The 24,154-nt window shown below is 43.1% G+C and overlaps 1 protein-coding gene across 2 annotated transcripts; it reads left to right on the top strand.

Moving 5' to 3' along the window:
• Positions 1-4,043: 4,043 nt before the first annotated feature.
• Positions 4,044-7,762, top strand: LOC111972348 (metalloprotease TIKI2-like). Of its 2 annotated transcripts, none has more exons than XM_023999367.2 (3): positions 4,044-4,498; positions 6,251-6,502; positions 6,717-7,762. In XM_023999367.2, the coding sequence occupies exons 2-3, from the start codon at positions 6,378-6,380 to the stop codon at positions 6,952-6,954; spliced, it is 363 nt and encodes a 120-aa protein (XP_023855135.1). In that variant the 5' UTR covers positions 4,044-4,498; positions 6,251-6,377; the 3' UTR covers positions 6,955-7,762. The 2 variants fall into 2 exon arrangements, with proteins under 2 accessions (XP_023855135.1, XP_023855136.1); XM_023999368.2 differs by having other exon boundaries at positions 6,236-6,502.
• The last annotated feature ends 16,392 nt before the right edge of the window (positions 7,763-24,154 follow it).

Genomic DNA, 24,154 nt, shown 5'->3' with positions numbered 1-24,154 from the left:
AGCAACAGCTTGTGTTTGTTTGCAGCATAGCAACAGTGCCCAGCGTGGGTTCTGTGTGGTCTGTGTGTAGTGGTCTACATCAGTGTCCTACTTACCCCCTCTTCCTTCCTCACAGGGGTCCACCAGCCAGCCTGACTGCCCATGCTCTGAGGGCATGGATCCCTCTCTCCTTCTGATGCTGATACAGTCTCCCTCTCTCCTTAAATCTGTCCTTATCCTCATCACGCTCTATATTATAGGACCATCTAGGTCCCCCGTGATACAAGTCAGTATTCGACGTCCATTCATGTCTTAGGACGTCAGGAGATGACATGGAAACCGGCCGCTAGGGACAACAGAGAGAGCTGTTACCTTCAAGAATGTTTAGGTTTTGCTAAGGCGTTGCTAGCGATTTTTGTTTTACGCCTATCCCAAACCTTAAATCAAATCCTTAAGTCAAATGTCTTTATAAAGCCCTTCTTACATCAGCAGATGTCACAAAGTGCTAAACAGAAACCCAGCCTAAAACCCCAAACAGTAAGCAATGCAGATGTAGAAACATGGTGGCTAGAAAAACCTCCCTAGAAAGGCAGGAACCTAGGAAGAACCAGGCTCTGAGGGGTCGCCAGTCCTCTGCTGGCTGTGCCAGGTGGAGATTATAACAGTACATGGCCATTAAGGCCAGATTGTTTTCAAGATGTTCAAACGTTCATAGATGACCAGCAGGGTCAAATAATAATCAGTGGTTGTAGAGGGTGCAATAGGTCAGTACCTCAGGAGTAAATGTCAGTTGGCTTTTCATAGCCGAGCATACAGAAGTCGAGGCAGCAGGTGCGGTAGAGAGCGAGAGAGAGAGAGAGAGAGAGTTGAAAACTGCAGGTCTGGGACAAAGTAGCACAGGTCAGGATTCTATAGCCGCAGGCAGAACAGTTGAAACTGGAGCAGCAGGACAACCAGGTGGACTGGGGACAGCCAGGAGTCATCAGGTCAGGTAGTCCTTAGGCATGGTCCTAGAGCTCAGTTCCTCCGGGAGGAGAGGGAATTAGAGGGAGCCCTTACCTTAACCATTCAGAGTTAATGCCTAACCTTAAAATGTTTGAGTTAATGCTTAAACTTAATAACCATTTAAAATTCGAAGTTAATGCCTAAACTAGATTCAGCGGCGGGACGATTTTTGTCAGAATGAATGGTCTGGGGGGGCGGACGGACGGCGAAAATAATTATAAGAATTTGTACAATGAAAGTTGACAACAACTAAGCTATCTTTATTTTTAAAACTTAAAAAACACTTGTTATGTTGCATGTTGCTGACCTCTGTTATAGGGATTACCTCTATATCCTCTCCTCATCCAGCATTGCTTGATTATATTGACAGGGTGCAGGGATGGGTAGAAGCAGGGATGGGTAAAGGAATGGAGAAAGGTATGGAGGGAGGGAGGGAGGGGTGCAAGTGCGGACAGGCGGTGTGAGTAATAAGGCGCTGACACGGCTGGAATCAGGCCCACAAAACCCTCAGCCTGGGTGGCAACCAGACACACGCTACTATAGAGGAGAGAGGGATGGGTAGAGAGAGAGAAAGAGAAATATAGAGGAAAATAGATTAGGAGAGAGATAAAAAGAAAGAATGAGGGAGCATATTTTGGAAGGGAGAGAGGGGAAGTTACTGTAGATAAGTAATTAACTCTGGATTGAGGAGGAACAGCCTGGTAGGAGTGTGTTTGTAGCCCAGGATTTTCCAGTCTACCCAGTGGCACAACAGCAGGCAGGGCAGGAAAGAGCTATTTGATCCATAAGAAGGCAGGACTTCTCTCTCATTAAGTGATCTAAATTCTCAGTGGTCTAAATCCTCAGTGTGGTCACCAAATAAACACACTGGCTGGCCGAGGAGGGCCACATACCGGACAGAGCCACAGAAGTCTGTTTACAGGGGAGGAGGATCTCCTCCTACTTTTAGAGGGATGTGTGTGGCTACTAAATGTGTGTGTTGGTGTGTTTGTTTGTTTGTATATGGGTGTTTATTTGTGTAGGTGTTTTGGGTGTGGGTGAGGGTGTGGGTGTGGGTGAAGGATTGAAGGCGTTTCACATATGACATTTGGTAACCTGGTTTGGTTTCTTGGATCGTTTGTGAAAATTCTACAGAATATGTTTTGCTTTCACAAGACCTGAAAATAACCGTTTCCGGGGTGTTAGGAAGCTTGCTTATTTACAACGGACATAAAGTTCCACGCAACTTCCGCTGCCGTGTCACAATACCTGGTACTCTGGTCAGGGATTTTGGAACCTTTACACACGCAGGTCCAGGATTCATTTTAGCCAGGGTTCATTTGGGGTTCACACATGCTTTATAGCTGGATCAGGGTACCAAAGGCTCCAGGCTCCGGATCATACAGGGGATACGTGACAGCGCCCTCACAAATCAAGAAAGAGAGAGGAACGCAAGATATCAGAAATGTATTTTCGACCTCCTCTAATGGTCTCTTGAGTCAGAAACAGTCTGACCACAGACAGTGAATACACACATTCACTCTGAGCGACAGGTCAGACCAGACAGACGGGAGGGTGCACTTGGCCCCCTGTAGCAGGCGTGTGTTCCTGGCTACAGTCCTGATCTCTGTGGCTGTCTGGTGTCTGGTTAGGGAGATGACCATACACACATATACAGGCCCCTTCACACACACTTACACACTTGTAATTCATCCCACACAGCCCTCAGAACCGACTAAATTACTTCGCCTGCTGGCCTGTGGAAACCGTATGTCTCTGTAAGCCCTCTGTTCAGACTGTTTGTGTATGACATCTAAAAGTGAGAAAATTAACAAGACATCAAACAGACAGCTTGACCTAACAGGCGGAATGCACAGGGCTTTTTCACTGACCGTAAAAGGGCTTCATAGCTGAAATTAATGAAATATCTGCTTGACAAAGGACATGAGGGTCATTGAATCTGCCTTCTGGGAGCAGCCTTCAGCTGTGGGGGGGGGGGGGGGGGGGGGGGCAGGAGAGGATAGGAGAGAGGAAGAAAGAGTAGAAAGGAGGAGTGGAGAGTAGAGGGAAGAGAGAAGGCAAAAGAGGAGAGACGTGAAGAGAGGAGAGAGGGGAGAGGAGAAATAAGTAAAAGAGGAGAAAAGAGGAGAGGAGGAGACTGGGCCCCTCAATAGGGTGTCTGTCCCCCCTCCTCTTCTCTCTTCTCTGGAGGGACTTGGTGTGGTGGAGGAGAGTGCTGTAATCTGGCCGTCTGATCTGACCGACACTCGGCAGTAGCCTCTCCTCCCTCCCCTGCCAATCCCCACGCAGTCTTTGAACTCCGCCGCCAAGAAAGTGTAGAGCCGCATTTTCTCCCCTCAGGAATGATCAGAAAAATCATAATAATAAAATAGAGGATCGGGAAAGCAGGCAAGCTAGGGCCCTTGAAGATTGCCAGCGTGCTGTTAATAAACTGAGGGAGCGTGCTGGGGGGTGATGTCAGAGAGCATAGGCCGTATTACTGGGTTGAGTGACACCTGGGATTATTCACGGTAGGGAGGAATAAAACTGCTTTCATCAGTGTGTGGCTGGGACCTGTCTGTTTGATGTCAGAATGAAGAATCAGAAAAAAACAAGGGGTTTGGGGAAGGGGGCAAGGAGCAGAGTGCACTACATATGGGTCAATAAGGGTCAGTACATAGGAACAAGTGCAGAGAAAGATCAAGGGTCAGTATATGTAGGATGGCCCGTCTGCCACCATAAACGGTCGAACACATCGGACCAAATGTGGATCTCCAATTCATCTACCGATCCTTTAGCGAGCTGTTGCGTCTGACTACCGATCCTTCAGCGAGCTGTTTGGCGTCTGACTACCAGATCCTTCAGCAGCTGTTGGCGTCTGACTACCGATCCTTCAGCGAGCTGTTGGCGTCTGACTACCGATCCTTCAGCGAGCTGTTTGGCGTCTGACTACCGATCCTTCAGCGAGCTGTGGCGTCTGACTACCGGATCCTTCAGCGAGCTGTTGGCGTCTGACTACCGATCCTCTCAGCGAGCTGTTGGCGTCTGACTCCGATCCTTCAGCGAGCTGTTGGCGTCTGACTCCCGATCCTTCAGCGAGCTGTTTGCGTCTGACTACCGGCTCCTTCAGCGAGCTGTTGGCGTCTGACTACCGATCCTTCAGCGAGCTGTTGGCGTCTGACTACTGACATTTTTGTGCGATTCTACATGTGAAATCGGTTTGCAGTCGGTTCACAAAGTACTCTCGGCAGGAAAACGCTATCCCTGTCTCTTCAGACCTCTGTTTTAGACTAGAGACTATCTTGTAGCCGTCTGTCATCATGACTAAGGAGAAGACATGTTATGTACCACATGGCCTGATCAGGGAAAACTCTGGGCCCTGTCTATCAGATACAGCGTTATTTGAGATGTGAACTGACCTGTTGTGTTCCCTGTTAGGTCACTTCCTGGGGAACCACAGTGTGTTGGACATCCTGAGACAGGAGGGCTACGAGGTTGTGCACACACCATCACACTACCAGGAACCAATCACAGAGTGAGTACAGAGACACTCCCCGCCCACACAGCAGGGCCACAACCGAAACACATGCACACACATTGACATGTGTATGGGCATTGGGCACTAATTCATATGAACATTCACAAACACACAGTCTCAGATTTACCACAGAAGTTTACGATACCACATCAACCGTATTCACTCCAGAGCAGAAACACATGACATGTACTCATTGACCCCACTCATTGACCCCACTCATTGACCTCACCAGCCCCCTTGGCATGGCCACCTCACAGAAAGAGCCTCAACCATCAGCCTTCTGAAGAGGGGTGCTGCATCTCCTCATGGAAACCAGCCCCCAGTCTCCCCCGTGAACTCTCCCACCCCTGAACACCCCGCACACTGGCACAGGCTCCCTATCACCCTGCAGGCAGCAGCAGCAGGACTTGGGGGGTTGATCTAAGGCCCGTGCAGGTTGGGCCCATTAAAATAGCAGCGCTAATGGTTAAGGCACTCACTTGAACCAGGGTGAAAATGGACAAATGAGGAACAACATGGGAAATCACATAAAGCAGAGCTACAGTAAAACATCTAATCCATCCACTGCTTTTACAAACTCACTTCCTTCACTGCAAATTACAGCTGTAACAAAACCATTCCTCCCTGGCTCATACACAGAGCATGCCCAGGCCCAGCCTCAGCCGAGCTGCAGGCCACAGCAGTTCTGCTTTAAAAGCTGACAAGTGGACTGACTGATTGTGGTCGAAAACACACAAAACCGCTCAAAACACTTTGTGCTCTCTGATATGAGGTGACAACAATACAATGTGGCAGGAAGCTTTTCGGGAGGTTATGAAGTGTAAAACTCAAAACTGGGCCTGCACCCAGAAAAATCATGTGCTTTCTGCTTAATATAGAGATGATGACAAAAGGAACCAAAGCAAAGTGACTCAGTGTAGAGTGGCTGTAGCCCACAGCAGCCAACATCTGTAGACAGTGTAATACTGGCTAACACGGAGCTGAACAGTGTGTGGTCTGAACCTGGGGCCTCATTAGGATGTCAAACCTCCAGGGTGTTTACTGACAGGGAAAGCAATATGACCCTTCATATGCATAGTAGGCAGAAGTTGCCCCTAAACGTTAAGGTCATTTTGCGGGTTTTCTGATCCTAGATCTGTGCCTACAGGCAACTACCGGTAATCAGATAGGGAAGGAAGTGGCATAAATGACAGGTAAGGAATGTGGATTAGTGTAGGACCAAGTTCCAATGCTTTTGAAATGTATCCTCCTTTCCTGCTCTCATATGACGGTGTTGATCAAAGCAATGTAACGGAAACCTTACTTTGCCCTATCTGACCGTGTTACATCCTTGACTACTTCAAGCAAATGAATATGGTAAGGATACATTTCTAAGGTATTGAGTTGTCAGGGTGGTCAGAGGGGTTACAGCTACCTCCCTTGTGGCTTGTGGCGGATTTAGACACTCAGTGAACTCTTTACAAGCACAGAGGACATTGTGTCCCTGTTGGAAGTTCAAAGCCCTTTGGAGCCTATAGGTAGGCTGGAGAGCACCGTGGTGGTTAGGTCACCTTAAACCACGCACCATTGCACATTCACACACAACCTCTAACCTCACAGAACCTCCCTAAAATATATTACATAACATAAATAAACTACTCACTAACATTATTCTGTTATCTTTCATCTATTCTAGTGATGAGGGAACAAACATACAGGTCTATACCACAATGTTCTAATATTTAATAAGCATAGTTCTTTGTCCCACAGAGAACCAACAGAGAGCCCCAGCGATGGGGGCTCTGATGCGGGTACAGTCTCTCCCTCTGACTGGGTGACCAGTCCCTCAGACCTGGATGATGGGCCGGAGGGGCTGGAGGATGAGGAGCTGCCCCACATGCTGCTGCCAGACAGCCTGAGCCAGCTGGAGGAGTTTGGGAGACACAAGCGCCCCCGGAAGGCCCACCGCGGTCACAGCCGCCCCCACCTCTTCAGTGACCTGTGGGTCCGCATTGGTGACAGGTGAGAGGTGAACAAACAGACACACTGTCTCTAGCTCTTTTTTGAAACCATCCAATGGCAACAAAGAATATCGTAACATGAAGAGCAGCAGACAGTGCAACTGCACACTCATAGGACAGGAAGAGCACTCACACAGCGAGAGACAGTAACAAGATCTGTCATTAACTACCGCAGTGTTCCTGTTAACCTGACTGATCTGGTTCTCACCCTCCAGTACCCCACCTCCTCAGCCTAATGTGAGGATAACCAAAGGCTACGTGACGGTGGAGCCCGCCCTCACCCACCAAGAGCAGCGCAGGAGGGCAGACCTCTACCCCTCCATGGAGGCCCCCAGCAAGGCTTCCCCCTCTGCCCTGCCCACCCCCAGCTCAGCCCAGTCCAACACTGGCACCACCCACGCTCTCACCTACCTGCTAACGTTGCTTATCACTTACCTGCTGTTTACCTCCTGACCACACAGTGGAGCTCTCTCCACACACACACACACACTGACACTGACTGTCTCCATACCTGAGTGAGCATTGTTATGTGTCATAATCCTAGAACATACAAAGATCTACATATAAAGATTCTGCAAACGGGAACTGGAGGTGGATATTAACTGCAATGGGCATGGAACATACATTAAACAGATCATTAGAATATTTGCACATTCACAGGACATGGATATGAGGGTTGGGGACAACAGACAGACAGACAGACAGACAGACAGACAGACAGACAGGGACCTCTGAGACAGACCGGTCCGTCTTCAGGCTTCTGTGAAGGGAGATGCAACAGTCTGTAAAAAGTGATTTAAACTCACACTGTGTGGAATAAGCTTTTACCCATGATGAAATGGATGAACGGTCTATCAGAGATCTAATGGAAGATACCATATGGCATCTATATTATGAAGTTGTCAGTTGTAGAGGCTGAGTCTTTAAACCTCAAGAAAAATATATGATAGAATAATGAGTATAGCACAAGGTCTGGAACTCTCAGAAGAGTCTAGAGAGGTGTCTAAAATCACCTTAAATTAGATATTATTATGAATAATATTGATATTAATGATGATAATAAACATACTAATGACAATATTAACAGCTATAACTGTAATAAGGTCTAATATCTTATAGACATAGGACGAGGCACACACAGTGGAAGTTTTTGTAAATTGTGCATTTTGTTTGTAAAAAAAATATTGTATATTTATTATTTCTCTAAGAGTATATTTTATTGCGTTTGATCATTACTGAAAAATAAACTTTTGGAAATTCACTTACATTTCTTGGGCTGCATATTTCTCTCGGCCTACATGTCCATATGAATGCAAGTTAGTATTTTATTTTGACCATAGTGAGTGCAATAATGTAAAGGTCAAGCGTGCAGAACATCTCGAGGTGGAATTCTCTAAGTGAATTTACTCTGCCCTCTACTGGTTTCAATGGGCATGCGGGGGTTTGGTCATCAAGTTACGCTGGTGCTACTTTCCCCACCAGGTGGCAATGGTGGCTCACACAAGAAAACAAATCACATGAAACGCTCAAACTCAAATATGAAACCAAAAAAATACCCCATGGTACTGTCCATCTCTTTCAGTAATGCTCTTGTTGGCTTTTATATACTACAATTGTTGGTTATGTATCATTTCCACCAGCGTAGTTTTCAGCACAAAAATATATGTGTTGCTTCTTTTCTGCAGCAGGCCTCGTCTACAACATGCGGGAAGATGGTGACAGTGAGTTTACCATGCCAAGAACTAAAATAGACTGCTTAGTTTATAGAATAAGCTACTTTGACAACTAGAAAGTAGGATTGTGGTATTTTCATCTGTGCCATATAATTGTATTTAATCCCCTATTCAGTGTCTTAAATTCATACCAATTATAGACCAATAGCATTATATATTTAAACTGCTGTAATTTGGTAAAAAAACCAAAACAATTTCAGTGGTCAAATGTATTTGGTTTATGTTGGCCTACAGTTTATATGTACTAAATTCAAAATATAGGAAAATCCACAGTTGGCCTGATGTAAATTACGAAATGCAATGTTTTCAGGTTGGGTAACAAAACAAGGCTAGAACTTTTCCGTGTTTTGCCTAGTAATCCTAGGCCTATTCCATTTTGAATCTATCAGAGTAGTCCTACAGCTATTTAAATGACTTTAGTCGTTGCATTTATTTTTATGCACGGAATAATATAAATGGGTCATTATTTCTCAAGTAAACACTTCACATCAAATCTGACAGGTTTCTGAATAATGTTGCCTAATGTGAGCTAGCATCATACAGTAGCCTAAAGAGAGATGAATGAATTGTGTGAATTGTGTGAGCACTGTTCTGCCAAAGATAGTTCTGCTTCGAATGGCATAGTAAAAATGTTACACACCCTTATGTAGGCAAATCTTATATTTATATGGAAAATATTTATCTATGCATTTGTTAATTCTCATTTTCATTCAGTTATTGTCACACATTCACTCATTCCCAAAATCCACTTTGACAGATATGACTAATGCATGTTGCTGGATGTTCCTGTAGTCCTGTACACCGTCTGCTTTTAATGAACCTAACACACAGAACCTTGCAGTGGATGGAAAAAAAACACTAGACCTACATGTCCTGTATTTAGACCTACTGGAAATATGGATCCACTAAATAAACCGAAGAAGTCAGAGCAACAAAAGCCATTCAATGTTGAATGTGTTGATTATGTTGAGATACTGAGTAATATAGCTAGATATTGGATCACCTATATGTGATCTATTTATACGCATATGTAATCTATTTCAGAATTCTAATGCACAGAAGAACATTGGCTGGCTGAAATAGTGGCTCACCATGGGGAACACAAACCTAACACATTTTATGAGCTCAGTAATTATGACCTGTGTGTGATCCATCTATTCCATTCCGTCTGAGACAATCAAAATGTAGCCTAATATAAACAATCCCTTTAAGATTGAACATCTCTTTCCTCAGAGACACCTATAAAAGTTATTAATTTATGGAAGATGAACTATGCAAAACACAATCACAACTCCCTCAAAAAATTGCAATTGCCAATAGTAATAATATAAATCAAGTATAACAGTGTGAATGTTTAGTGAAAGCCACTCCTTCACAAGTAGTACTGCATGCTACCATACACGCCACTTCTCCAAGTAGTACTGCATGCTACCATACACAGCCATTCCTCCAAGTAGTACTGCATGCTACCATACACAGCCATTCCTCCAAGTAGTACTGCATGCTAACATACACAGCCATTCCTCCAAGTAGTACTGCATGCTACCATACACAGCCATTCCTCCAAGTAGTACTGCATGCTACCATACACAGCCATTCCTCCAAGTAGTACTGCATGCTACCATACACAGCCATTCCTCCAAGTAGTACTGCATGCTACCATACACAGCCATTCCTCCAAGTGTACTGCATGCTACCATACACAGCCATTCCCTCCAAGTAGTACTGCATGCTACCATACACAGCCATTCCTCCAAGTAGTACTGCATGCTACCATACACAGCCATTCCTCCAAGTTGTTCTGCTGGTGGTTGCTTGCTAACCAAATACCCTCCGCCTAATTGAGATGCTCTAATGACACTCTTCTCCATTAATATTAATTGGATAATTATGATGATAACTGTCTAAACTTTGTTCCAATTTCAATTTGCTCCTGTCTTCCTTCCTCCAGACAGACTTTCTGGCATGATGGATAGAGGGGAACAAGTTTTTTTTTTTTAAACAGCTATTTCGCCCCTTAAGCCAAGACAGGACAATGTTTGCCTTTGCTAAAATACCATTTTCCCTGGGCTTTGGGTGTTGTTTGACGGAGTGGGGGTCCTAACAGGGTTCACAGAGGACTGACCCTCACACTGCCGGGAAGGGAGACCTGCCTGCATATAAATAAAAGATTACAGCGGAAAATCAATTTCTGGGCAAACTCATTAAAAATGCGTCTTCTCCTTAAATGATTCCCCTTCTTTTTGTATTCTCCCCTCTCTATCTCCCGGCGCTCACCTCTCTCCTCCCTCCATCCTTGATTCCCCTGTTGCTCTCCCCCAGCGGTAATTACCAGCACAAGTCGTTTTTTGCCCTTTGATTTGCACCGTTTCACAAATGAAGGTTAAGTTTGTTTAACCACGGTGGATTTGCCAGTCATGTTAAAGCATATAATGTGGCAGGTCCTTGCTTTCCCCACACACCTCCAGCCCTAGCCCCACTCCCCCTATCCACACTCCTCCTGGAGGGTTGGGGGGGGATCCAAGGTTAAGGCTCGCCGGTGCCGGGCCGAGGTCGACTGCAGTGGATCAGGCACCAGACTGAGTTGACCTGACTGGAGGGGGATAAGGAAGTTGTTAAAAATCACCTCTTGTAAAAGGATTTCAAAAAATACAACTGAAAAGCTTAGTGGCATGTTTGCCTTGTGAGAGCCTTTAGGGGCTCTTAGGAAACCATTGAAAGCAGAAAGATGGACAAGATAGATAAGAAAGTGATTGTTATCCAGTCCAAGGTCTTCCATCAAGGACCTTAGAAATCAATACCATTTTGCTTCTATGAACATTATGGTTTGTAAATTGTGGATATGGATTGAAAGGAAGGGAAATACACTAAAGACAGACACAACAATTACTGTATGTTCTCATTTAAAACTGTATCCCCACCAAACAAATAGATAAAGCAACATGTAAAGTGTTGGTCCCATGTTTCATGAGCTGAAATAAAAAATCCCAGAAAAAGTGTATTTCTCTCAAATTTTGTGCACAAATGTATTTATATCCCTGTTAGTAAGCATTTATCTTTTTCCAAGATAATATATCCACCTGACAGCTGTGGCATATCAAGGAGCTGATTAAACAGCATGGCCATTACACAGGTGCACCTTGTGCTGGGGACAATACAAGGCCACTTTAAATTGTGCAGTTTTGTCACACACCACGAAATACCCTTTAGCCTAACTCTTAAACTTAACCCTAACCTTAACCCCTAACCCCTAGCCTAGCTAACGTTAGCCAGCAAGCTAGAATTCGTAACATATCATATGTTTTGCAAATTCGTAACATATAGTACGTTTAGCAAAATTCGTAACCTTACGGTATTGTACGTTTCGTAGAAGGACAGACCCCCAAGACATTAACCTCCCCTACATAGCTCATGTACAAAGCAATACAAGCTTACTCAACCTCTTCTCAGAGCATTTTTTATTGTTCTGCATGTAAATCTGAGACAATCCATTTAGTATGATATGTATTTATTTGTGGATGTCCATTCCCCATTTCGTATAAATGTTACATATCACAATGCGGATTATTTGTTACGAATTTGAAAAACGTACAATATGTTCAGAATTTGATAAAAGTACAATATGTTCCGAATTTTTAAAATGTATGATATGTTACGAATTATAGCTAGGGGGCTAGGTGGCTAACGTTAGCTAGGCTAGGGGTAGGGTGAAGGTTAGGGTTAAGTTTAGGAGTTAGGTTAAAGGGAAGGGTTAGCTAAAATGTTTAAGGTTAGGTAAAAGGTTAGCTAAAAGGGTCACGGTTAGGGTTAGGGGAAGGGTTAGCTAACATGCTAAGTAGTTGCCAAGTAGCTAAAAAGTAGTCAGTAGTTGAAAAGTTGCTAATTAGCTAACATGTTAAACTTATCTTTGATGGTTTTTGAACTCGCAACATTCGGGTTGCTAGATGTTCACGTTATACGCCAACCAATCCTCCCCGACCAACCACCCTCCTTTCACTTTTGCTTTAAGTATCCATCTGTCTTATGTAATCATATGAAATGTAACATATCATACTACATGGAGTGTCTTGGATTTATGTACAGAATAATACGAAATGCTCTGAGACCAGATTGGTTTACAGAGTGGCTGATTAAAGGTCCCGCTCATTCATCCTATTTCCCAAGTAAAAATAGCCTTTGAATGACCAAAACCTAACCCATAATATTTTTACGCTATTGAAATGCTCGGAATTGAAGAAATTTTACCTTTTCTCTTATCTCAAACAATCAGGAAGACTGAAAGAACAGGCTAAGTGGGCGGGTAGCTTATATTCCTGAGCTCACCTTGACTGACAGCTCTTTGAAACGCTCTTGTGGTCATTGCCAGGTAACAAGGTAAACAATAGTTCCAGTCAGCATTCACTTAATAATAAGAAATTCCCCACAACCACGGCCACAAAAAAAACCATTCTATCCTATTGAACCCTATTGTAAAAGAGGGACCTTCGTTATCAATTTTTTGTTATACATAAATAACAAAACATGCCGAAAAGTTGCTGTGTTGTTCAATGTACATGTAGCTAGTTCAAAAATCCCGAATTGGTTCGCAGTTCTCCCACATAGGGAAATAGAGCCAGTGAGAAGAGCCCTGTGGCTTCAGGTAATTCGGTGTGGGAGAGTGGGAAATGTGGGGACGCTGTGTCCAAGTAGGTTCTTCTCTTTATTATTTCCTATATTAAGCAAACCAGATGACACCATTTTTTTATTTACGGATAGCAAGAGGCACGCTCCAACACTCAGACATCATTTACAAACTATATGGGTGACCAGGGATATTCTCTTGATAAGTGGACCGTTTTCCTGTCCTGCAAAGCATTCAAAAAGTAGTTTTGGGTGTCAGGGAAAATGTATGGAGTGAAAAGTACATCATTTTCTTCAGGAATGTAGTGAAGTAAAAGTAAAAGTTGTCAAAAATATAAATAGTAAAGTAAAGTCCAGATACCCCCCAAAAAACGACTTAAGTAGTACTTTTAAGTATTTTTACTTAAGTACTTTACACCACTGGCTACACAAGTGAGAACGCTAGGGAGCAGGCAAAGTTGAAAAGTCACTTTTCTTAAATGTAGCTTTGGAATTGACTAAAACAAGCAGACAACAAGAAAATTGCGTTTGAAAAATGTTTTGTTTTTTCTGTGCAAAATGCTCTCATGGTCAAAAGAGCTAATCATGAACTGTTGAACATCAGACAAACAGCAACTAGTTACAAAACTACAGAAATGCAATTGTGTGTTGCTGCTGTTTGTCTGATATCCAGCAGATCATGATTAGTAAAGCCTGAGTCACCTTAGAGGGTTAGACATAAGGGAATGTACATGAAAACAACATACAATAAGTGAAATGGACAAGTTATTGGTACCTCTGTTATTGGTACCTCTGTTATTGGTACCTCTGTTATTGGTACCTCAGACCCTTTGCTATGAGACTCGAAATCGATCTCAGGTGCATCCTGTTTCCATTGATCATCCTTGAGATGTTTCCTGGAGTCCACCTGTGGTAAATTCAATTCATTGGAGGACATGATTTGGAAAGGCACACACCGAGACAGGATTGTGTCGAGGCACAGATCTGGGAAAGGGTACCAACATTTTTATGCAGCATTGAAGGTCCCCAACAACACAGTGGCCTCCATCATTCTTAAATGGAAGAAGTTTGGAACCACCAAGACTCTTCCTAGATCTGGCGTCCTGGGCATACTGAGCAGTCAGGGGAGAAGGGCCTTGGTCAGGGAGGTGACCAAGAACCCGATGGTCTCTCTGAAAGAGCTCCAGAGTGCCTCTGTGGAGATGGGAGACTCCTTCCAGAAGGACAACCACCTCTGCAGCACTCCATCAATCAGGCCTTTATGGTAAAGTGGTCAGATGGAAGCCAGTCCTCAGTAAAAGGCACATGACAGCCTGCTTGGATGAAACCAAGATTGAACTCTTTGGCCTGAATGCCAAGTGTCACGTCTGGAGGAAACCTGGCACCATTCCTACAGTGAAGCATGGTGGTGGCAGCATCATTCTGTGGGGGATGTTTTTCAGCAGCAGGCACTGGGAGACTAGTCAGGATCGAGGGAAAGATGAACCGAGCAAAGTACAGAGAGATCCTTGACGAAAACCTGTTCCAGAGCGCTCAGGACCTCAGACTGGGGTGAAGGTTCACCTTCCAACAGGACAACGACCATAAGCACACAGCCAAGACAATGCAGCAGTGTCTTCGAGAGAAGTCTCTGAATGTCCTTGAGTGGCCCAGTCAGAGCCTGGACTTGAACTCGATCAAACATTTCTGGAGAGACCTGAAAAAAGCTGTGCAGCGACACTCCCCGTCCAACCTGACAGAGCTTGAGAGGATCTGCAGAGAAGAATTGGAGAAACTCCCTAAATACAGGTGTGCCAAGGTTGTAGAGTCATACCCAAGAAGACGCGAGGCCGTAATCACTGCCAAAGGTGCTTCAACAAAGTACTGAGTAAAAGGTCTGAATACTTATGTAAATGTGATATTTCAGTTTACATTTTCTTATACATTTAAAACAATTATAAAAACATGTTTTTGCTTTGTCATTATGGGGTATTGTGTGCACATTGATGAGGCGAAAAAACAATTTAATACATTCTAGAATAAGACTGTTACGTAACAAAATGTGGAAAAAGTCAAGGGGTCTGAATACTTTCCGAATGCACTGTAAATGACAATATGTTCAGAATTGTATATATTGATCATACATTTATTTGATATTTTACAATTGGCCGGCATAGCCAACATATTGATCAACATGAACACTCAAGAGAAATAAAGATGAGAAATAATGGTGAGATATCATTTGACATAAAAAAATATAGAATTAGAGCCATAAGCCTAATACAGTGTGCAAAATCCATTGATTCGTACAATTTGTAACACTCGTCTCACGTCTGAATGCTTGAAAAACTATACAAAGTGAGATACTGTAGAATTGTATAGAAAACAGTATATACATATGAGATGAGTAATGCCAGATATGTAAACATTATTAAGTGACTAAGATACCGTAGAAGAGTATAGAATACAGTATATACATATGAGATGAGTAATGCCAGACATTTAAACATTATTAAAGGGACTAGTGTTCCATTCCTTAAAGTGGCCAGTGATTTCTAGTCAATGCCTATAGGCAACAGCCTCTAATGTGCTAGTGATGGCTGTTTAACAGTCTGATGGCCTGGAGGTAGAAACTGTTTTTCAGTCTCTCGGTCCCAGCTTTGATGCACCTGTATTGACCTCGCCTTCTGGATGATAGCGGGTTGAACAGGCAGTGGCTCGGGTGGTTGATGTCCTTGATGATCCTTTTGGCCTTCCTGTGACATCGGGTGCAGTAGGTGTCCTGGAGGGTGGGTAGTTTGCCCCAGGTAATGCATTGGGCAGACCGCACCACCCTATAGAGAGCCTAGAGGTTGTGGGCGGTGCAGTTGCCGTACCAGGCACCCCGACAGGATGCTTTCAATTGAAAAGGACGGTGGCACGGCGGTCCTTCGTGTGCAAATCTTGTCATCAAAGTCTGGCATTGTCTGAATTTATTTGTGCTTTCAAAACAACTGGGAACTCTGAAAAAAAACAAGGATGAATCATGATGATGTCATTGATCTTCAGGCCGTAGCTCTAGAAAGAAGCAGGATTTACAATTCCGAGTTGGATACTCGTCCAAAATGTATTTTCCCAGTCAGAGCTCATTTATTCCCGACTTCCCAGTTGTCTTGATCTTACTGGAGTCAAGTTTTCGCAGTTCTGAATTAACAGTTGCTTTGAGCGTGGCACAAATCATGCTTAATTGACATTATGGCCAATGTTGAATGTTTATCATTTTAAACTTGGAAAAGAGCCACTTAATCCCAGATTTGGGACCACACAGCCACTGTCACTGATTCCTTCCAAACCACTCATTGTTGAATTTGGAATTTCCAACTTGTTGTGGAATGTCTATGTCCAATGGCCGATGAGCACTGAAACGTTTTATCTGTAATTTCTCTTAATTATTTCTCTTCATATGACAAGGATAAAAAATGATTTGCCAGCAGATTGTCAACTTGATTCATGATGATGACTGCTAGCTAAGATTTTGAAAGTATGATGTTGACATGATCAGTCCAATCAAAGCTACTGTACATATAATGTGATTTGACGTAATTTTTATCTGTGGCCAATGGCCTTCTTGGAGCCTTCTTGGATGGCCTTCTTGGATGGGCACTTCTAATGTAACTCTATGGCAGCACCCAAGGGGCTATAATTTTCTGAGTCTACCCTTAGCCTTGGCGGTGACGTAGTGTCCCCATGATTGGCAGAACACTGAGCCAATTATGGCTCAACACTCTGTATTTTCTGCTGGCTTGCCGCACCACCACAGAAAGCACTGAGCTAGGCTGAAACACCTGCATTTTGGAGCTGCCTTAAGAAAGCAAAGAGTCCATGTTTGTATGCGGCTTTATTAACTCAATTATACAGTATGTATATATATTTTTTTACATTGTTTGCAATTTGATATGTGACACATATTAATGCCAAAATAACATTCAAAACAGGCAAGCTAAAAATGTGTTGGCACAAAACAGATGGGACCCTGCCATGAATGACGAGTCACCACTGGATAAAATGATAAGACACTACCATTGGTGTATAACATTTCCATCTTTTTACATAAAGCCAGAAGTAAATCTTTGGTTAAAGCCTACCTCCTGAATCCAAGTGTTTGACACGGGGACCAGTAACTTTATAATCCAACTTTATCAATGTACCAGCTACAGTCACCCTACTTTGAACTGGTTTCATCCAAATATCATCCAATTTGATGAAAACATGATTTTCACTGTTCAGGACCTTTCAGAACAGTAATATTTTCTGCCATAAGTACAAATAACCAGACAAAGACATTTGTGACTGACTGGCTCGATTCGGTCCTGTGTAGCAACATTTGAAATTGTGTTTTTTACATTGGCTAAAAGTACATGCTCTGAGCTAGAAAGTGGTACTGTATATCATACACTGCAGTTGAGGAACAATGGGAAAGTAATTCTGCTTTCAAAGTCAATTAACTTGTAACCCTACTTTTGAGAAAATGGCCCTTGAATTCTTTGGTACACCTACTGGAGAGCTCTTCTTTGTCTACACTCATTCAGCATCATTCATACGGTCTTAAGCCTTAGCCCCAACAATCTGTTTAAGGATTCACATGTGAGGCCATGTGCTAAACAGAGTGAGTAAGGTAGTGTAATAAACAACGAAAGATTTCAAGACTAAAAGTGATGAAAGTAGTAGCATAAATACAATTTATCTGGTCCTTGACCTATATCCTAATCTGACTTTGGTGCAGATCATGTTGTTCTTCACATTATCTTCTCTGGTAAACACGCTCTATATCAAATAAATGTATTTGTCACATGCCCAGGATACAGAAGGTGTAGACAGTACAGTGAAATGGTTACTTGCATATTTGCATAGTAGCAATATCAAAAAGAGAAAGTGTCCAGATAAATATTGTAGAAATATTGTATAATTATTAGATGATTCTTACCCAGACACATTAGTCTAAATTGATGGGTCATGTGAAAGAAATGCTATAACCACCCCCAGACCCATCTGGCTAACTTGACGGGTAATGTAATCATCTGGTGAAGTGGAGTCTTTTGTTTAGACATGTAGCTAGCTAGCTAAACAATTAACCTAACGGTGCTTTCAAAACAACTGGAAATTTGGAAAAACACCATAAAAAATACCCAACCCATACTGATGGTCATAGCTAACCACCATGCATGAATCTGCAGGTAGCTAAAGCTAACCAAATAGGTTCAATGTTAGCTTGCTAGCTAATATTACGCTATAACTAGCAATACAAATGGCTTTCTGAGATACAAATCATATTATTAAACAGATCATACACGTCACGTTAGCTAGCGACCCAGCCAGCTAACATTAGCTAGCTAGCAAACAGTACGCTTTAACTTGCAATGAAAATAAATTTCTGACTAAATAAGAAATGTATAATATCTGAAAATGTAGCTAGCTAGACTCTTATCCGTATACATGGATGAACGCTTCTCCGTCTCTGTCACGGATGCCTTGGTTGCCGTTAGTTTGAAGATGTAATCTGGAGACAGGTGTTTTATACAATAGCCTTCTGTGTTCTCTTTTCAACTCCCTCTGCAAATTTGTAATCAAACGCCAGAATTTTCTCCATCTCCTTAGCTATTGTGATGGTAAATGTTATGTTTGTGCTTTTCTAATAACCATTTCTGTGTTCATGCAAGTAACTGATTGAACGTTCCTGGGAGGAATCCTCACTATCAGTATCTGCAATTTGGCAGTACGCCCAGAACCTTGTTTGGAGAACAAAAGGGATATCTCAGTTTCAAGGTCTCAGCTTGAAGAGAAGAAGCCTCATGAGGTATTGGTCATTCACATGCATGTGCCAAACGTTAATGATTAATTAATTATGAATGATGAATAAACTAAATCATGTAAATATAACTTGTCTGTGTAAGCAGTATATAAGAGAACTAACGGGACTGCCCCGGGGGAGCTCACTTCAGACTGGTACTTTATGCGTCTAAGTTTGACTGTGACCTCTCCAGCTTGCTGTTAATAAAGATTGATTAATTTAAGATTGACTCCAAGTGTCCCTTGTGGTAATTTCCACGACACTATCATACTCTGCTTCCACAGATTTCAACTTCTTCCATGACAACAACACTGTTGATCACTGTTTCTTCCCCATCACTGTCATCAGAATACTCTACAATGTCTGGTTCAATGAAAATGTTTTTACCTAAATCCGGGGTTTCCTCATCGTCTGATTCATTTTCAGAGTCAGAGAGTCAGCATGGCACGATCGTCCTCCAGAAAGTGGAGAGCAGTAGCAACACTTTTTCAGTTCATGATATTTTTCAAAAAAGCTGCAGTAGAAAGGATTATCTACACATACTACATTATCTACACTACATGGCAGACCAATCTGAACTCATCTCTCAACATGTCCAGCCTATCCATTATCTCAACCAATCATGGCTAGCAGGAGGATTCCTGTCTTTTTCCATGGCTAAACCAACTAGGCTTGTAATTTAACAACTGTATTCGTATTTACAGATGGCAAACAAGTTTGCTATTACGGTACAAGGCATTTCGGAAGGCATTTCGGCCCAAAAAACGCATTATGATTTTAAAAAATCATGTTTACGTTCAAATGCCCTTCCTGTGAAGTAGTGACGTGCGACATACAGTACATCTAGTTTCCTGAAACGGATCACATTTGCAGAACATTTTCTAGATATAAATGTTCTCTCAGGTGACGATCACAAGAGGAAATATTCCTAGAGGAAGTCGTAGATGGCCCCTGCTGGACACTGCCGATATTTCTGAATCTCCTCAATACGCTGTATAGTGTCAGTGTCCAAAGGATCCTCAGCTGTCTTCCTCGTCCAGGCACTGGAGCTGGGTCGGGCAGTTGGAGCGGAGGTTGATGAAGTGCCAGGGCAGAGAGCGAGGGTGCATCTGGGTGGAGCGTTGGCCGGAACCAGGCCGGGGCTCAGTTCTGTCTTTGTTTTCAGATGTTTGAACTAGCCCTTTTTATTTAACCTTTATTTAACTGGGCAAGTCATTAAGATAACAACACAGGCACAGGATATTTCCCACTTACAATCTTTCCCATTCAGAAATGAGCTGATTTCTCATGTTCTAATTAGGTCTCCTGAGATAAGATCATGAACACACACAGATACTGTACAAAAGGATTCAGCTGCATGACAAGAGTACCTACACTGAGTATACCAAACATTAGAAATAACTTCCTAATATTGAGTTGGACCCCCTCTTTTGCCCTCAGAACAGCCTCAATTCGTCAGGGAATGGACTCTACAAAGTGTTGAAAGTATTCCACAGAGATGCTGGCCCATGTTGACTCCGATGCTTCCCACAGTTGTGTCAAGTTGGCTGGAAGTCCTTTGGGTGGTGGACCCTTCTTTATACACACATGAAACTGTTGAGTGTGAAAAACCCAGCAGCGTTGCAGTTCTTGACACAAACCAGTGCGCCTGGTACCTACTACCATACCCTGTTCAAAGGCACTTCAATCTTTTGTCTTGCCCATTCACCCTCTGAATGGCACACATACACAATCCATATCTCAATCGTCTCAAGGCTTAAAAATCCTTCTTTAACCTGTCTCCTCTCCATCATCTACACTGGATTTAACAAGTGACATCAATAAGGGATCATAGCTTTCACTTGGATTCACCTGGTCAGTCTATGTCATGGAAAGAGCAGAAGTTCTTAATGTTTTGTATACAGTGTACAGCGTGTCTGCCTGATGATGTTTCACGTAAACGCAAAGCTAACCCAGTTATCGGAGAATCGGCAGCAGCCGCACTCCTCGTTTCGTTCACCTTTTTCGAACATATTTGCGAACATACCGGTCCTGAATCGTTCTCCATTTCTCTTTGATATCAGCATCGGTGTTCAAATTTTGGCGATATCTCCCTCCAGCTGTAATCTTTTGTGTCTTCTCCGAATACAACTGCATCGAAGGATTGTAGAGGTCCCACCTCCTTGCACAGACGCTCCTCAAAACTGGACAGACATAATTGCGCATAGCAAAAGTTGAAATAAAAACACACACAAAAAAACGCTTGAAAGTAGAAGAGCAAGAGCAGGGATGTAGCAGCACGTCCATCTCTTCCGTGTTTTTACCTGAAGGGATGTGATGTAGACACAGGGCGGGACTTCCGTTGCAAATGTCACTCAATACTGCCCCTCAAGTCCTCGCAAGAAATTATATGGTGGGTTTCAATTTCCAGGTAGTAAAAACTGCCCTTTTTTGTGACAAAAGACAACACTGCAACATTGTGCTACATTCCGTACCTTCTGTCTCCAGAGTGTGTGAATTTATCTTTCGAGACTAATTGCATTGACTGTCCACACATCCAACCCTTACACACAAGAACACCCACACAACCACCCATAAAAAAACACACACAAGCACATACACCAACTCACACACACACACATACACACACACATTGCACACACAAAACATACACACACAAACACACACACTCACACACACAATGCTGCTGTTCTATTATTTATACTTTTTTTCAACTGCGTGACCAACACACTACCCACTTTCTATTTGTAAATACAGTCATACTTGACACATTCATTATCTACACTGTATATCCCATTGTGTACATTTTGGCTACTACTTCTTCTATTACTTGTTATTTTGTATCTGACTCTTTATTACAAATATTGATTATTGTATTACATGTTGAGGGAGCTAGTGCATAAGCATTTCTCTACACCTTTTATACCTGCTGTAAACTGTGTAAGTGACAAATAAAATGTCCACCAAACCAAACGGCTGGTCTTCTCTGTCTAGCCATCAGCAATAAAGCTTTGGAAAACAAAATGGACTTTCTCTCAGATAGATCGCTGCCCTCTAACAGGTAATCCATTTGATAAACAACGCTGAGGCACACTGCAGATGCGGAAACAAGACTGCTCTATTCTAGTGACTGGAACATTATAAGAAACTCTACATCTTGTCTCTAGTCTACTAGGTTGATTGAACATTGGATGTCTGTCCATGTCCTGAGGTCATCGGGAAATGCCTTCAGAACCAGCGACTAGGGGCAACAGTGAGCGCTATTACCATCAAGTAGGCTGTGGAGGGGTGTAATCCCCGGGTGGTGGATGGGTGTAATCCCCGGGTGGTGGATGGGTGTAATCCCATGACTCCAAGAGTTCAGTGTTCAATCCCAGTGGTAGACAGTACTTTTAAATTGTTCTGTTTTAACCCTATCACAAAATGTACCCCTTAATTTAACTCTTCTGAATTAATGCCTGAACTTAATGTTTAAACCCTATCCAAAACCTTAACACTTTATTTAAAGATCTGACATTTGGAGAAACGGACCAATGGGTGTCCCATGACTCCGGATCCGAAGTTCTCGTGTTTAATCCCAGTGTTAGGATCCGAAGGTTGTGTGTTCAATCCCAGTTGTAGACAGTCATTTGAAATGTTTTTCTATTAATATCCCAAACCATAATCCTTAGCCATTCTGAATGAATGCCTAAACTTAATGTTTTAACCCTATCCCAAACCATAACCTAACCTCGAAATTTGACAAATAGAACAAGAGGAGTCAACACAGGGTGTCAAAAACACATCAAAACTTTATGTTTGGAGAAACATGGATAAACGTCAGAATCCTTAGCAAATTGGTCAAACTGTGAGATCTTGTTGTGATTGAAAAGCTACTGTTGCAGTAAGACTGAGCTCTGTGTGTATGGAGTCAGACAGGTCAGATGCAAGACCCTAAAGCCCAAATAGAGAAATAAACTGGGGAAAAATAGAAATATATAATATCTCATATATATCATATGGGGTTCCTATTGTTTGGACTGTTTCCATACGTTTATATTATGCATAAATATGACAACTCAGAGTACTATCAAAGTGGCTGTTGGCCCTACAACATGGCAGTGTTTTGTGACATGAGGTGAGTGTGTGTTTGAGGAGGAGAGAGCGAGGGAGGGAAGAAGAGTGTGTGTACGAGAGACAGAGAGAGAGAGAGAGAGAGAGAGAGAGGGAGGTGAGAGTGATGTGTTTCACAGGTTTTTGCGGTGATGCACTGCTTTATTATTCAGCACAAGGGGCACTTCACCATCCGAATGGCTTCTCTTTGATATCGACAGCAGCTTGAGGGGGAGAGTGCACTCAAAAACAGGCGCGGGCCAATTTATTCTTCAAAAAAAAAATAGTGTACTTCTCTGGCAGCGGTGGCCGAACATGAGGCGAGCCAATCGCTTTGATGCTCCAACAGTGACACTCCACACAGTAATGAAATATGGTAATTACACACACATGAAAGCCATGCGACACAGACCAGGGGAAAAAAGGATAAAAACAAATATGACTTTATCCAAAGATACCCTCTGTAATTAATTATCCTTTTCATAAACATATATTTTATTCTATTAGGGACCTACAAAGCAGCGTGAACCATCATTTGACCCAGTGACGAATCAGGGTGAGAGGTCCACTGATTAAGAATGTCAATAACAACACAGAGACAAACAGAAGAGGGGGATTGTCCACTGTGCTCTTCACTGTGCTGCTGCGGTTTCTCAGTCAGTACTAAACTGTTCACAGGAGAAATGATTGACAGGTCCTGTTGTGTTGGTCAAGGTACTCAAGGCAGTCCCCCAGCAGGGAATGCACCTGACACTGGACATTGGGATCTTCATGTTTTACCTTTATGTGCCAAATTCTGTGTCTGCACTATTGATTGACATATACATCTCTCACTTGTATACTTCACACATGCCTCTCAATAGAACCACATGATGCACTGAGCTTATATCGAGCTAGTTGGCCAAGGAGCATGGGAGGGAGTGGTGGGGAGGTGAAGGGGGGATAGAGAGAGGTGGAGAGGAAGAGATGGATAAAGAGTGAAAGAGAATGCAAGAGAATGGGTGGACAGGGCTATTTGTTGACCATCAGTGTTTGCTCTTGAGTCAGACAGCCAGAGCCAACCCCCTCATCTCTCTCACACACTCTCCTACAACTTTCAGCACACACACACACACACACACACACACACACACACCACACACCACACACCACACACCACAACACACACACACACACACCAACAACACACACACACAACACACACACACCACACCTTAGCCTTCCTGCCCTGCTCCTCCAGAGACAGAGCTGGAGGTCAGGGAGAAGGTGGAGGTCAAATGGGCTTGTTCAGTCCTGCTCAAACACTGCTAATAGGACACAGTGTGGTTGTGTGTGTGTGTGTGTGTGTGTGTGTGTGTTGTGTTGGTGGTGTGTGTGTATGTGTGTGTGTGTGTGTGTGTGT

This window comes from Salvelinus sp. IW2-2015, linkage group LG13, assembly GCF_002910315.2.
Source record: "Salvelinus sp. IW2-2015 linkage group LG13, ASM291031v2, whole genome shotgun sequence".
Taxonomy (NCBI): domain Eukaryota; kingdom Metazoa; phylum Chordata; class Actinopteri; order Salmoniformes; family Salmonidae; genus Salvelinus; species Salvelinus sp. IW2-2015.
Note: the sequence above shows the minus strand (reverse complement) of the source record. Positions and strands in the feature narration are given on the sequence as shown.